This window comes from Salvelinus fontinalis, unplaced genomic scaffold (genome assembly GCF_029448725.1).
Source record: "Salvelinus fontinalis isolate EN_2023a unplaced genomic scaffold, ASM2944872v1 scaffold_0691, whole genome shotgun sequence".
NCBI lineage: Eukaryota > Metazoa > Chordata > Actinopteri > Salmoniformes > Salmonidae > Salvelinus > Salvelinus fontinalis.
This window is the reverse complement of record NW_026600900.1, coordinates 40,001-55,110: the sequence shown is the minus strand read 5'-3', so window position 1 is coordinate 55,110 and position 15,110 is coordinate 40,001. Positions and strand designations below refer to the sequence as shown.

The window sequence follows — 15,110 nt, the reverse complement described above, 5'->3', positions numbered from 1 at the left end:
TGTGTGTGTGTGTGTGTGTGTGTGTGTGTGTGTGTGTGTGTGTGTGTGTGTGTGTGTGTGTGTGTGTGTGTGTGTGTGTGTGTGTGTGTGTGTGTGTAGGTTATGTCAGACGTTGCGTCGGGCTCAGAGAGAGTGTGTCTGTGTGTGTGTGTGTGCTCTCACCGTTTCGTTGTGTTCCAGACCATTCTGCAGCAGGGTGATGTTGTATAATCTGAAGATGTTCTGAGCAGGATGTGTCAGCTGGACACAGAGACTCTGGTTCTCCACCGACAACGTCAGACCTGGGGCACTTAACACTGCTGCAGAACACACACACACACACACACACACACACACACACACAGACACAGACACACAGACACACACACACACAACCACAAAAAACAGACACACACAGACACACAGACACACACACACACACACACACACACACACACACACACACACACACAGACACACACACACACAACCACAAAAAACAGACACACACAGACACACACAGACACACACAGACACACACACACACACACACACACACACACACACACACACACACACACACACACACACACATATTTAGCATTTTGGTTAATCTTACTGTCTGAGTAGGGCTGTACTGTGTCTTACTGTCTGAGTAGGGCTGTACTGTGTCTTACTGTCTGAGTAGGGCTGTACTGTGTATTACTGTCTGAGTAGGGCTGTACTGTGTCTTACTGTCTGAGTAGGGCTGTACTGTGTCTTACTGTCTGAGTAGGGCTGTACTGTACTGTGTCTTACTGTCTGAGTAGGGCTGTACTGTGTCTTACTGTCTGAGTAGGGCTGTACTGTGTCTTACTGTCTGAGTAGGGCTGCACTGTGTCTTACTGTCTGAGTAGGGCTGTACTGTGTCTTACTGTCTGAGTAGGGCTGTACTGTGTCTTACTGTCTGAGTAGGGCTGTACTGTGTCTTACTGTCTGAGTAGGGCTGTACTGTGTCTTACTGTCTGAGTAGGGCTGTACTGTGTCTTACTGTCTGAGTAGGGCTGTACTGTGTCTTACTGTCTGAGTAGGGCTGTACTGTGTCCTACTGTCTGAGTAGGGCTGTACTGTGTCTTACTGTCTGAGTAGGGCTGTACTGTGTGTGTCTTACTGTCTGAGTAGGGCTGTACTGTGTATTACTGTCTGAGTAGGGCTGTACTGTACTGTGTCTTACTGTCTGAGTAGGGCTGTACTGTGTCTTACTGTCTGAGTAGGGCTGTACTGTGTATTACTGTCTGAGTAGGGCTGTACTGTGTCTTACTGTCTGAGTAGGGCTGTACTGTGTGTGTCTTACTGTCTGAGTAGGGCTGTACTGTGTGTGTCTTACTGTCTGAGTAGGGCTGTACTGTGTCTTACTGTCTGAGTAGGGCTGTACTGTGTGTGTCTTACTGTCTGAGTAGGGCTGTACTGTGTCTTACTGTCTGAGTAGGGCTGTACTGTGTCTTACTGTCTGAGTAGGGCTGTACTGTGTCCTACTGTCTGAGTAGGGCTGTACTGTGTCTTACTGTCTGAGTAGGGCTGTACTGTGTGTGTCTTACTGTCTGAGTAGGGCTGTACTGTGTATTACTGTCTGAGTAGGGCTGTACTGTACTGTGTCTTACTGTCTGAGTAGGGCTGTACTGTGTCTTACTGTCTGAGTAGGGCTGTACTGTGTCTTACTGTCTGAGTAGGGCTGTACTGTGTCCTACTGTCTGAGTAGGGCTGTACTGTGTCTTACTGTCTGAGTAGGGCTGTACTGTGTGTGTCTTACTGTCTGAGTAGGGCTGTACTGTGTCTTACTGTCTGAGTAGGGCTGTACTGTGTGTGTCTTACTGTCTGAGTAGGGCTGTACTGTGTCTTACTGTCTGAGTAGGGCTGTACTGTGTCCTACTGTCTGAGTAGGGCTGTACTGTGTCTTACTGTCTGAGTAGGGCTGTACTGTGGTGTCTTACTGTCTGAGTAGGGCTGTACTGTGTCTTACTGTCTGAGTAGGGCTGTACTGTGTCCTACTGTCTGAGTAGGGCTGTACTGTGTCTTACTGTCTGAGTAGGGCTGTACTGTGTCTTACTGTCTGAGTAGGGCTGTACTGTGTCTTACTGTCTGAGTAGGGCTGTACTGTGTCTTACTGTCTGAGTAGGGCTGTACTGTGTCTTACTGTCTGAGTAGGGCTGTACTGTGTCTTACTGTCTGAGTAGGGCTGTACTGTGTCTTACTGTCTGAGTAGGGCTGTACTGTGTCCTACTGTCTGAGTAGGGCTGTACTGTGTCTTACTGTCTGAGTAGGGCTGTACTGTGTGTTACTGTCTGAGTAGGGCTGTACTGTGTCTTACTGTCTGAGTAGGGCTGTACTGTGTCTTACTGTCTGAGTAGGGCTGTACTGTGTCTTACTGTCTGAGTAGGGCTGTACTGTGTCTTACTGTCTGAGTAGGGCTGTACTGTGTCTTACTGTCTGAGTAGGGCTGTACTGTGTGTGTCTTACTGTCTGAGTAGGGCTGTACTGTGTATTACTGTCTGAGTAGGGCTGTACTGTGTCTTACTGTCTGAGTAGGGCTGTACTGTGTCTTACTGTCTGAGTAGGGCTGTACTGTGTCTTACTGTCTGAGTAGGGCTGTACTGTGTGTGTATTACTGTCTGAGTAGGGCTGTACTGTGTCTTACTGTCTGAGTAGGGCTGTACTGTGTCTTACTATCTGAGTAGGGCTGTACTGTGTCCTACTGTCTGAGTAGGGCTGTACTGTGTATTACTGTCTGCGTAGGGCTGTACTGTGTCTTACTGTCTGAGTAGGGCTGTACTGTGTCTTACTGTCTGAGTAGGGCTGTACTGTGTCTTACTGTCTGAGTAGGGCTGTACTGTGTCTTACTGTCTGAGTAGGGCTGTACTGTGTCTTACTGTCTGAGTAGGGCTGTACCGTGTCCTACTGTCTGAGTAGGGCTGTACTGTGTCTTACTGTCTGAGTAGGGCTGTACTGTGTGTTACTGTCTGAGTAGGGCTGTACTGTGTGTGTCTTACTGTCTGAGTAGGGCTGTACTGTGTCTTACTGTCTGAGTAGGGCTGTACTGTGTCTTACTGTCTGAGTAGGGCTGTACTGTGTCTTACTGTCTGAGTAGGGCTGTACTGTGTCTTACTGTCTGAGTAGGGCTGTACTGTGTCTTACTGTCTGAGTAGGGCTGTACTGTGTCTTACTGTCTGAGTAGGGCTGTACTGTGTCTTACTGTCTGAGTAGGGCTGTACTGTGTCTTACTGTCTGAGTAGGGCTGTACTGTGTCTTACTGTCTGAGTAGGGCTGTACTGTGTCTTACTGTCTGAGTAGGGCTGTACTGTGTCTTACTGTCTGAGTAGGGCTGTACTGTGTCTTACTGTCTGAGTAGGGCTGTACTGTGTCTTACTGTCTGAGTAGGGCTGTACTGTGTCTTACTGTCTGAGTAGGGCTGTACTGTGTCTTACTGTCTGAGTAGGGCTGTACTGTGTCTTACTGTCTGAGTAGGGCTGTACTGTGTCTTACTGTCTGAGTAGGGCTGTACTGTGTCTTACTGTCTGAGTAGGGCTGTACTGTGTCTTACTGTCTGAGTAGGGCTGTACTGTGTCTTACTGTCTGAGTAGGGCTGTACTGTGTCTTACTGTCTGAGTAGGGCTGTACTGTGTCTTACTGTCTGAGTAGGGCTGTACTGTGTCTTACTGTCTGAGTAGGGCTGTACTGTGTCTTACTGTCTGAGTAGGGCTGTACTGTGTCTTACTGTCTGAGTAGGGCTGTACTGTGTCTTACTGTCTGAGTAGGGCTGTACTGTGTCTTACTGTCTGAGTAGGGCTGTACTGTGTCTTACTGTCTGAGTAGGGCTGTACTGTGTCTTACTGTCTGAGTAGGGCTGTACTGTGTCTTACTGTCTGAGTAGGGCTGTACTGTGTCTTACTGTCTGAGTAGGGCTGTACTGTGTCTTACTGTCTGAGTAGGGCTGTACTGTGTCTTACTGTCTGAGTAGGGCTGTACTGTGTCTTACTGTCTGAGTAGGGCTGTACTGTGTCTTACTGTCTGAGTAGGGCTGTACTGTGTCTTACTGTCTGAGTAGGGCTGTACTGTGTCTTACTGTCTGAGTAGGGCTGTACTGTGTCTTACTGTCTGAGTAGGGCTGTACTGTGTCTTACTGTCTGAGTAGGGCTGTACTGTGTCTTACTGTCTGAGTAGGGCTGTACTGTGTCTTACTGTCTGAGTAGGGCTGTACTGTGTCTTACTGTCTGAGTAGGGCTGTACTGTGTCTTACTGTCTGAGTAGGGCTGTACTGTGTCTTACTGTCTGAGTAGGGCTGTACTGTGTCTTACTGTCTGAGTAGGGCTGTACTGTGTCTTACTGTCTGAGTAGGGCTGTACTGTGTCTTACTGTCTGAGTAGGGCTGTACTGTGTCTTACTGTCTGAGTAGGGCTGTACTGTGTCTTACTGTCTGAGTAGGGCTGTACTGTGTCTTACTGTCTGAGTAGGGCTGTACTGTGTCTTACTGTCTGAGTAGGGCTGTACTGTGTCTTACTGTCTGAGTAGGGCTGTACTGTGTCTTACTGTCTGAGTAGGGCTGTACTGTGTCTTACTGTCTGAGTAGGGCTGTACTGTGTCTTACTGTCTGAGTAGGGCTGTACTGTGTCTTACTGTCTGAGTAGGGCTGTACTGTGTCTTACTGTCTGAGTAGGGCTGTACTGTGTCTTACTGTCTGAGTAGGGCTGTACTGTGTCTTACTGTCTGAGTAGGGCTGTACTGTGTCTTACTGTCTGAGTAGGGCTGTACTGTGTCTTACTGTCTGAGTAGGGCTGTACTGTGTCTTACTGTCTGAGTAGGGCTGTACTGTGTCTTACTGTCTGAGTAGGGCTGTACTGTGTCTTACTGTCTGAGTAGGGCTGTACTGTGTCTTACTGTCTGAGTAGGGCTGTACTGTGTCTTACTGTCTGAGTAGGGCTGTACTGTGTCTTACTGTCTGAGTAGGGCTGTACTGTGTCTTACTGTCTGAGTAGGGCTGTACTGTGTCTTACTGTCTGAGTAGGGCTGTACTGTGTCTTACTGTCTGAGTAGGGCTGTACTGTGTCTTACTGTCTGAGTAGGGCTGTACTGTGTCTTACTGTCTGAGTAGGGCTGTACTGTGTCTTACTGTCTGAGTAGGGCTGTACTGTGTCTTACTGTCTGAGTAGGGCTGTACTGTGTCTTACTGTCTGAGTAGGGCTGTACTGTGTCTTACTGTCTGAGTAGGGCTGTACTGTGTCTTACTGTCTGAGTAGGGCTGTACTGTGTCTTACTGTCTGAGTAGGGCTGTACTGTGTCTTACTGTCTGAGTAGGGCTGTACTGTGTCTTACTGTCTGAGTAGGGCTGTACTGTGTCTTACTGTCTGAGTAGGGCTGTACTGTGTCTTACTGTCTGAGTAGGGCTGTACTGTGTCTTACTGTCTGAGTAGGGCTGTACTGTGTCTTACTGTCTGAGTAGGGCTGTACTGTGTCTTACTGTCTGAGTAGGGCTGTACTGTGTCTTACTGTCTGAGTAGGGCTGTACTGTGTCTTACTGTCTGAGTAGGGCTGTACTGTGTCTTACTGTCTGAGTAGGGCTGTACTGTGTCTTACTGTCTGAGTAGGGCTGTACTGTGTCTTACTGTCTGAGTAGGGCTGTACTGTGTCTTACTGTCTGAGTAGGGCTGTACTGTGTCTTACTGTCTGAGTAGGGCTGTACTGTGTCTTACTGTCTGAGTAGGGCTGTACTGTGTCTTACTGTCTGAGTAGGGCTGTACTGTGTCTTACTGTCTGAGTAGGGCTGTACTGTGTCTTACTGTCTGAGTAGGGCTGTACTGTGTCTTACTGTCTGAGTAGGGCTGTACTGTGTCTTACTGTCTGAGTAGGGCTGTACTGTGTCTTACTGTCTGAGTAGGGCTGTACTGTGTCTTACTGTCTGAGTAGGGCTGTACTGTGTCTTACTGTCTGAGTAGGGCTGTACTGTGTCTTACTGTCTGAGTAGGGCTGTACTGTGTCTTACTGTCTGAGTAGGGCTGTACTGTGTCTTACTGTCTGAGTAGGGCTGTACTGTGTCTTACTGTCTGAGTAGGGCTGTACTGTGTCTTACTGTCTGAGTAGGGCTGTACTGTGTCTTACTGTCTGAGTAGGGCTGTACTGTGTCTTACTGTCTGAGTAGGGCTGTACTGTGTCTTACTGTCTGAGTAGGGCTGTACTGTGTCTTACTGTCTGAGTAGGGCTGTACTGTGTCTTACTGTCTGAGTAGGGCTGTACTGTGTCTTACTGTCTGAGTAGGGCTGTACTGTGTCTTACTGTCTGAGTAGGGCTGTACTGTGTCTTACTGTCTGAGTAGGGCTGTACTGTGTCTTACTGTCTGAGTAGGGCTGTACTGTGTCTTACTGTCTGAGTAGGGCTGTACTGTGTCTTACTGTCTGAGTAGGGCTGTACTGTGTCTTACTGTCTGAGTAGGGCTGTACTGTGTCTTACTGTCTGAGTAGGGCTGTACTGTGTCTTACTGTCTGAGTAGGGCTGTACTGTGTCTTACTGTCTGAGTAGGGCTGTACTGTGTCTTACTGTCTGAGTAGGGCTGTACTGTGTCTTACTGTCTGAGTAGGGCTGTACTGTGTCTTACTGTCTGAGTAGGGCTGTACTGTGTCTTACTGTCTGAGTAGGGCTGTACTGTGTCTTACTGTCTGAGTAGGGCTGTACTGTGTCTTACTGTCTGAGTAGGGCTGTACTGTGTCTTACTGTCTGAGTAGGGCTGTACTGTGTCTTACTGTCTGAGTAGGGCTGTACTGTGTCTTACTGTCTGAGTAGGGCTGTACTGTGTCTTACTGTCTGAGTAGGGCTGTACTGTGTCTTACTGTCTGAGTAGGGCTGTACTGTGTCTTACTGTCTGAGTAGGGCTGTACTGTGTCTTACTGTCTGAGTAGGGCTGTACTGTGTCTTACTGTCTGAGTAGGGCTGTACTGTGTCTTACTGTCTGAGTAGGGCTGTACTGTGTCTTACTGTCTGAGTAGGGCTGTACTGTGTCTTACTGTCTGAGTAGGGCTGTACTGTGTCTTACTGTCTGAGTAGGGCTGTACTGTGTCTTACTGTCTGAGTAGGGCTGTACTGTGTCTTACTGTCTGAGTAGGGCTGTACTGTGTCTTACTGTCTGAGTAGGGCTGTACTGTGTCTTACTGTCTGAGTAGGGCTGTACTGTGTCTTACTGTCTGAGTAGGGCTGTACTGTGTCTTACTGTCTGAGTAGGGCTGTACTGTGTCTTACTGTCTGAGTAGGGCTGTACTGTGTCTTACTGTCTGAGTAGGGCTGTACTGTGTCTTACTGTCTGAGTAGGGCTGTACTGTGTCTTACTGTCTGAGTAGGGCTGTACTGTGTCTTACTGTCTGAGTAGGGCTGTACTGTGTCTTACTGTCTGAGTAGGGCTGTACTGTGTCTTACTGTCTGAGTAGGGCTGTACTGTGTCTTACTGTCTGAGTAGGGCTGTACTGTGTCTTACTGTCTGAGTAGGGCTGTACTGTGTCTTACTGTCTGAGTAGGGCTGTACTGTGTCTTACTGTCTGAGTAGGGCTGTACTGTGTCTTACTGTCTGAGTAGGGCTGTACTGTGTCTTACTGTCTGAGTAGGGCTGTACTGTGTCTTACTGTCTGAGTAGGGCTGTACTGTGTCTTACTGTCTGAGTAGGGCTGTACTGTGTCTTACTGTCTGAGTAGGGCTGTACTGTGTCTTACTGTCTGAGTAGGGCTGTACTGTGTCTTACTGTCTGAGTAGGGCTGTACTGTGTCTTACTGTCTGAGTAGGGCTGTACTGTGTCTTACTGTCTGAGTAGGGCTGTACTGTGTCTTACTGTCTGAGTAGGGCTGTACTGTGTCTTACTGTCTGAGTAGGGCTGTACTGTGTCTTACTGTCTGAGTAGGGCTGTACTGTGTCTTACTGTCTGAGTAGGGCTGTACTGTGTCTTACTGTCTGAGTAGGGCTGTACTGTGTCTTACTGTCTGAGTAGGGCTGTACTGTGTCTTACTGTCTGAGTAGGGCTGTACTGTGTCTTACTGTCTGAGTAGGGCTGTACTGTGTCTTACTGTCTGAGTAGGGCTGTACTGTGTCTTACTGTCTGAGTAGGGCTGTACTGTGTCTTACTGTCTGAGTAGGGCTGTACTGTGTCTTACTGTCTGAGTAGGGCTGTACTGTGTCTTACTGTCTGAGTAGGGCTGTACTGTGTCTTACTGTCTGAGTAGGGCTGTACTGTGTCTTACTGTCTGAGTAGGGCTGTACTGTGTCTTACTGTCTGAGTAGGGCTGTACTGTGTCTTACTGTCTGAGTAGGGCTGTACTGTGTCTTACTGTCTGAGTAGGGCTGTACTGTGTCTTACTGTCTGAGTAGGGCTGTACTGTGTCTTACTGTCTGAGTAGGGCTGTACTGTGTCTTACTGTCTGAGTAGGGCTGTACTGTGTCTTACTGTCTGAGTAGGGCTGTACTGTGTCTTACTGTCTGAGTAGGGCTGTACTGTGTCTTACTGTCTGAGTAGGGCTGTACTGTGTCTTACTGTCTGAGTAGGGCTGTACTGTGTCTTACTGTCTGAGTAGGGCTGTACTGTGTCTTACTGTCTGAGTAGGGCTGTACTGTGTCTTACTGTCTGAGTAGGGCTGTACTGTGTCTTACTGTCTGAGTAGGGCTGTACTGTGTCTTACTGTCTGAGTAGGGCTGTACTGTGTCTTACTGTCTGAGTAGGGCTGTACTGTGTCTTACTGTCTGAGTAGGGCTGTACTGTGTCTTACTGTCTGAGTAGGGCTGTACTGTGTCTTACTGTCTGAGTAGGGCTGTACTGTGTCTTACTGTCTGAGTAGGGCTGTACTGTGTCTTACTGTCTGAGTAGGGCTGTACTGTGTCTTACTGTCTGAGTAGGGCTGTACTGTGTCTTACTGTCTGAGTAGGGCTGTACTGTGTCTTACTGTCTGAGTAGGGCTGTACTGTGTCTTACTGTCTGAGTAGGGCTGTACTGTGTCTTACTGTCTGAGTAGGGCTGTACTGTGTCTTACTGTCTGAGTAGGGCTGTACTGTGTCTTACTGTCTGAGTAGGGCTGTACTGTGTCTTACTGTCTGAGTAGGGCTGTACTGTGTCTTACTGTCTGAGTAGGGCTGTACTGTGTCTTACTGTCTGAGTAGGGCTGTACTGTGTCTTACTGTCTGAGTAGGGCTGTACTGTGTCTTACTGTCTGAGTAGGGCTGTACTGTGTCTTACTGTCTGAGTAGGGCTGTACTGTGTCTTACTGTCTGAGTAGGGCTGTACTGTGTCTTACTGTCTGAGTAGGGCTGTACTGTGTCTTACTGTCTGAGTAGGGCTGTACTGTGTCTTACTGTCTGAGTAGGGCTGTACTGTGTCTTACTGTCTGAGTAGGGCTGTACTGTGTCTTACTGTCTGAGTAGGGCTGTACTGTGTCTTACTGTCTGAGTAGGGCTGTACTGTGTCTTACTGTCTGAGTAGGGCTGTACTGTGTCTTACTGTCTGAGTAGGGCTGTACTGTGTCTTACTGTCTGAGTAGGGCTGTACTGTGTCTTACTGTCTGAGTAGGGCTGTACTGTGTCTTACTGTCTGAGTAGGGCTGTACTGTGTCTTACTGTCTGAGTAGGGCTGTACTGTGTCTTACTGTCTGAGTAGGGCTGTACTGTGTCTTACTGTCTGAGTAGGGCTGTACTGTGTCTTACTGTCTGAGTAGGGCTGTACTGTGTCTTACTGTCTGAGTAGGGCTGTACTGTGTCTTACTGTCTGAGTAGGGCTGTACTGTGTCTTACTGTCTGAGTAGGGCTGTACTGTGTCTTACTGTCTGAGTAGGGCTGTACTGTGTCTTACTGTCTGAGTAGGGCTGTACTGTGTCTTACTGTCTGAGTAGGGCTGTACTGTGTCTTACTGTCTGAGTAGGGCTGTACTGTGTCTTACTGTCTGAGTAGGGCTGTACTGTGTCTTACTGTCTGAGTAGGGCTGTACTGTGTCTTACTGTCTGAGTAGGGCTGTACTGTGTCTTACTGTCTGAGTAGGGCTGTACTGTGTCTTACTGTCTGAGTAGGGCTGTACTGTGTCTTACTGTCTGAGTAGGGCTGTACTGTGTCTTACTGTCTGAGTAGGGCTGTACTGTGTCTTACTGTCTGAGTAGGGCTGTACTGTGTCTTACTGTCTGAGTAGGGCTGTACTGTGTCTTACTGTCTGAGTAGGGCTGTACTGTGTCTTACTGTCTGAGTAGGGCTGTACTGTGTCTTACTGTCTGAGTAGGGCTGTACTGTGTCTTACTGTCTGAGTAGGGCTGTACTGTGTCTTACTGTCTGAGTAGGGCTGTACTGTGTCTTACTGTCTGAGTAGGGCTGTACTGTGTCTTACTGTCTGAGTAGGGCTGTACTGTGTCTTACTGTCTGAGTAGGGCTGTACTGTGTCTTACTGTCTGAGTAGGGCTGTACTGTGTCTTACTGTCTGAGTAGGGCTGTACTGTGTCTTACTGTCTGAGTAGGGCTGTACTGTGTCTTACTGTCTGAGTAGGGCTGTACTGTGTCTTACTGTCTGAGTAGGGCTGTACTGTGTCTTACTGTCTGAGTAGGGCTGTACTGTGTCTTACTGTCTGAGTAGGGCTGTACTGTGTCTTACTGTCTGAGTAGGGCTGTACTGTGTCTTACTGTCTGAGTAGGGCTGTACTGTGTCTTACTGTCTGAGTAGGGCTGTACTGTGTCTTACTGTCTGAGTAGGGCTGTACTGTGTCTTACTGTCTGAGTAGGGCTGTACTGTGTCTTACTGTCTGAGTAGGGCTGTACTGTGTCTTACTGTCTGAGTAGGGCTGTACTGTGTCTTACTGTCTGAGTAGGGCTGTACTGTGTCTTACTGTCTGAGTAGGGCTGTACTGTGTCTTACTGTCTGAGTAGGGCTGTACTGTGTCTTACTGTCTGAGTAGGGCTGTACTGTGTCTTACTGTCTGAGTAGGGCTGTACTGTGTCTTACTGTCTGAGTAGGGCTGTACTGTGTCTTACTGTCTGAGTAGGGCTGTACTGTGTCTTACTGTCTGAGTAGGGCTGTACTGTGTCTTACTGTCTGAGTAGGGCTGTACTGTGTCTTACTGTCTGAGTAGGGCTGTACTGTGTCTTACTGTCTGAGTAGGGCTGTACTGTGTCTTACTGTCTGAGTAGGGCTGTACTGTGTCTTACTGTCTGAGTAGGGCTGTACTGTGTCTTACTGTCTGAGTAGGGCTGTACTGTGTCTTACTGTCTGAGTAGGGCTGTACTGTGTCTTACTGTCTGAGTAGGGCTGTACTGTGTCTTACTGTCTGAGTAGGGCTGTACTGTGTCTTACTGTCTGAGTAGGGCTGTACTGTGTCTTACTGTCTGAGTAGGGCTGTACTGTGTCTTACTGTCTGAGTAGGGCTGTACTGTGTCTTACTGTCTGAGTAGGGCTGTACTGTGTCTTACTGTCTGAGTAGGGCTGTACTGTGTCTTACTGTCTGAGTAGGGCTGTACTGTGTGCTTACTGTCTGAGTAGGGCTGTACTGTGTCTTACTGTCTGAGTAGGGCTGTACTGTGTCTTACTGTCTGAGTAGGGCTGTACTGTGTCTTACTGTCTGAGTAGGGCTGTACTGTGTCTTACTGTCTGAGTAGGGCTGTACTGTGTCTTACTGTCTGAGTAGGGCTGTACTGTGTCTTACTGTCTGAGTAGGGCTGTACTGTGTCTTACTGTCTGAGTAGGGCTGTACTGTGTCTTACTGTCTGAGTAGGGCTGTACTGTGTCTTACTGTCTGAGTAGGGCTGTACTGTGTCTTACTGTCTGAGTAGGGCTGTACTGTGTCTTACTGTCTGAGTAGGGCTGTACTGTGTCTTACTGTCTGAGTAGGGCTGTACTGTGTCTTACTGTCTGAGTAGGGCTGTACTGTGTCTTACTGTCTGAGTAGGGCTGTACTGTGTCTTACTGTCTGAGTAGGGCTGTACTGTGTCTTACTGTCTGAGTAGGGCTGTACTGTGTCTTACTGTCTGAGTAGGGCTGTACTGTGTCTTACTGTCTGAGTAGGGCTGTACTGTGTCTTACTGTCTGAGTAGGGCTGTACTGTGTCTTACTGTCTGAGTAGGGCTGTACTGTGTCTTACTGTCTGAGTAGGGCTGTACTGTGTCTTACTGTCTGAGTAGGGCTGTACTGTGTCTTACTGTCTGAGTAGGGCTGTACTGTGTCTTACTGTCTGAGTAGGGCTGTACTGTGTCTTACTGTCTGAGTAGGGCTGTACTGTGTCTTACTGTCTGAGTAGGGCTGTACTGTGTCTTACTGTCTGAGTAGGGCTGTACTGTGTCTTACTGTCTGAGTAGGGCTGTACTGTGTCTTACTGTCTGAGTAGGGCTGTACTGTGTCTTACTGTCTGAGTAGGGCTGTACTGTGTCTTACTGTCTGAGTAGGGCTGTACTGTGTCTTACTGTCTGAGTAGGGCTGTACTGTGTCTTACTGTCTGAGTAGGGCTGTACTGTGTCTTACTGTCTGAGTAGGGCTGTACTGTGTCTTACTGTCTGAGTAGGGCTGTACTGTGTCTTACTGTCTGAGTAGGGCTGTACTGTGTCTTACTGTCTGAGTAGGGCTGTACTGTGTCTTACTGTCTGAGTAGGGCTGTACTGTGTCTTACTGTCTGAGTAGGGCTGTACTGTGTCTTACTGTCTGAGTAGGGCTGTACTGTGTCTTACTGTCTGAGTAGGGCTGTACTGTGTCTTACTGTCTGAGTAGGGCTGTACTGTGTCTTACTGTCTGAGTAGGGCTGTACTGTGTCTTACTGTCTGAGTAGGGCTGTACTGTGTCTTACTGTCTGAGTAGGGCTGTACTGTGTCTTACTGTCTGAGTAGGGCTGTACTGTGTCTTACTGTCTGAGTAGGGCTGTACTGTGTCTTACTGTCTGAGTAGGGCTGTACTGTGTCTTACTGTCTGAGTAGGGCTGTACTGTGTCTTACTGTCTGAGTAGGGCTGTACTGTGTCTTACTGTCTGAGTAGGGCTGTACTGTGTCTTACTGTCTGAGTAGGGCTGTACTGTGTCTTACTGTCTGAGTAGGGCTGTACTGTGTCTTACTGTCTGAGTAGGGCTGTACTGTGTCTTACTGTCTGAGTAGGGCTGTACTGTGTCTTACTGTCTGAGTAGGGCTGTACTGTGTCTTACTGTCTGAGTAGGGCTGTACTGTGTCTTACTGTCTGAGTAGGGCTGTACTGTGTCTTACTGTCTGAGTAGGGCTGTACTGTGTCTTACTGTCTGAGTAGGGCTGTACTGTGTCTTACTGTCTGAGTAGGGCTGTACTGTGTCTTACTGTCTGAGTAGGGCTGTACTGTGTCTTACTGTCTGAGTAGGGCTGTACTGTGTCTTACTGTCTGAGTAGGGCTGTACTGTGTCTTACTGTCTGAGTAGGGCTGTACTGTGTCTTACTGTCTGAGTAGGGCTGTACTGTGTCTTACTGTCTGAGTAGGGCTGTACTGTGTCTTACTGTCTGAGTAGGGCTGTACTGTGTGTCTTACTGTCTGAGTAGGGCTGTACTGTGTCTTACTGTCTGAGTAGGGCTGTACTGTGTCTTACTGTCTGAGTAGGGCTGTACTGTGTCTTACTGTCTGAGTAGGGCTGTACTGTGTCTTACTGTCTGAGTAGGGCTGTACTGTGTCTTACTGTCTGAGTAGGGCTGTACGTGTGTCTTACTGTCTGAGTAGGGCTGTACTGTGTCTTACTGTCTGAGTAGGGCTGTACTGTGTCTTACTGTCTGAGTAGGGCTGTACTGTGTCTTACTGTCTGAGTAGGGCTGTACTGTGTCTTACTGTCTGAGTAGGGCTGTACTGTGTCTTACTGTCTGAGTAGGGCTGTACTGTGTCTTACTGTCTGAGTAGGGCTGTACTGTGTCTTACTGTCTGAGTAGGGCTGTACTGTGTCTTACTGTCTGAGTAGGGCTGTACTGTGTCTTACTGTCTGAGTAGGGCTGTACTGTGTCTTACTGTCTGAGTAGGGCTGTACTGTGTCTTACTGTCTGAGTAGGGCTGTACTGTGTCTTACTGTCTGAGTAGGGCTGTACTGTGTCTTACTGTCTGAGTAGGGCTGTACTGTGTCTTACTGTCTGAGTAGGGCTGTACTGTGTCTTACTGTCTGAGTAGGGCTGTACTGTGTCTTACTGTCTGAGTAGGGCTGTACTGTGTCTTACTGTCTGAGTAGGGCTGTACTGTGTCTTACTGTCTGAGTAGGGCTGTACTGTGTCTTACTGTCTGAGTAGGGCTGTACTGTGTCTTACTGTCTGAGTAGGGCTGTACTGTGTCTTACTGTCTGAGTAGGGCTGTACTGTGTCTTACTGTCTGAGTAGGGCTGTACTGTGTCTTACTGTCTGAGTAGGGCTGTACTGTGTGTCTTACTGTCTGAGTAGGGCTGTACTGTGTCTTACTGTCTGAGTAGGGCTGTACTGTGTCTTACTGTCTGAGTAGGGCTGTACTGTGTCTTACTGTCTGAGTAGGGCTGTACTGTGTCTTACTGTCTGAGTAGGGCTGTACTGTGTGTGTCTTACTGTCTGAGTAGGGCTGTACTGTGTCTTACTGTCTGAGTAGGGCTGTACTGTGTCTTACTGTCTGAGTAGGGCTGTACTGTGTCTTACTGTCTGAGTAGGGCTGTACTGTGTCTTACTGTCTGAGTAGGGCTGTACTGTGTCTTACTGTCTGAGTAGGGCTGTACTGTGTCTTACTGTCTGAGTAGGGCTGTACTGTGTGTTACTGTCTGAGTAGGGCTGTACTGTGTCTTACTGTCTGAGTAGGGCTGTACTGTGTCTTACTGTCTGAGTAGGGCTGTACTGTGTCTTACTGTCTGAGTAGGGCTGTACTGTGTCTTACTGTCTGAGTAGGGCTGTACTGTGTCTTACTGTCTGAGTAGGGCTGTACTGTGTCTTACTGTCTGAGTAGGGCTGTACTGTGTCTTACTGTCTGAGTAGGGCTGTACTGTGTCTTACTGTCTGAGTAGGGCTGTACTGTGTCTTACTGTCTGAGTAGGGCTGTACTGTGTCTTACTGTCTGAGTAGGGCTGTACTGTGTCTTACTGTCTGAGTAGGGCTGTACTGTGTCTTACTGTCTGAGTAGGGCTGTACTGTGTCTTACTGTCTGAGTAGGGCTGTACTGTGTCTTACTG

The 15,110-nt window shown here is 48.3% G+C and overlaps 1 protein-coding gene across 1 annotated transcript in view; it reads right to left on the bottom strand.

The window, feature by feature from the left end:
- Positions 1-15,110, bottom strand: part of LOC129847057 (mucin-5AC-like) — a 49,884-nt gene that overhangs the window by 14,400 nt on the left and 20,374 nt on the right. The window contains exon 5 of the mRNA XM_055914830.1: positions 163-299. Coding sequence (XP_055770805.1) covers positions 163-299 — 137 coding nt within the window. The remainder of the gene's footprint in view (positions 1-162; positions 300-15,110) is intronic.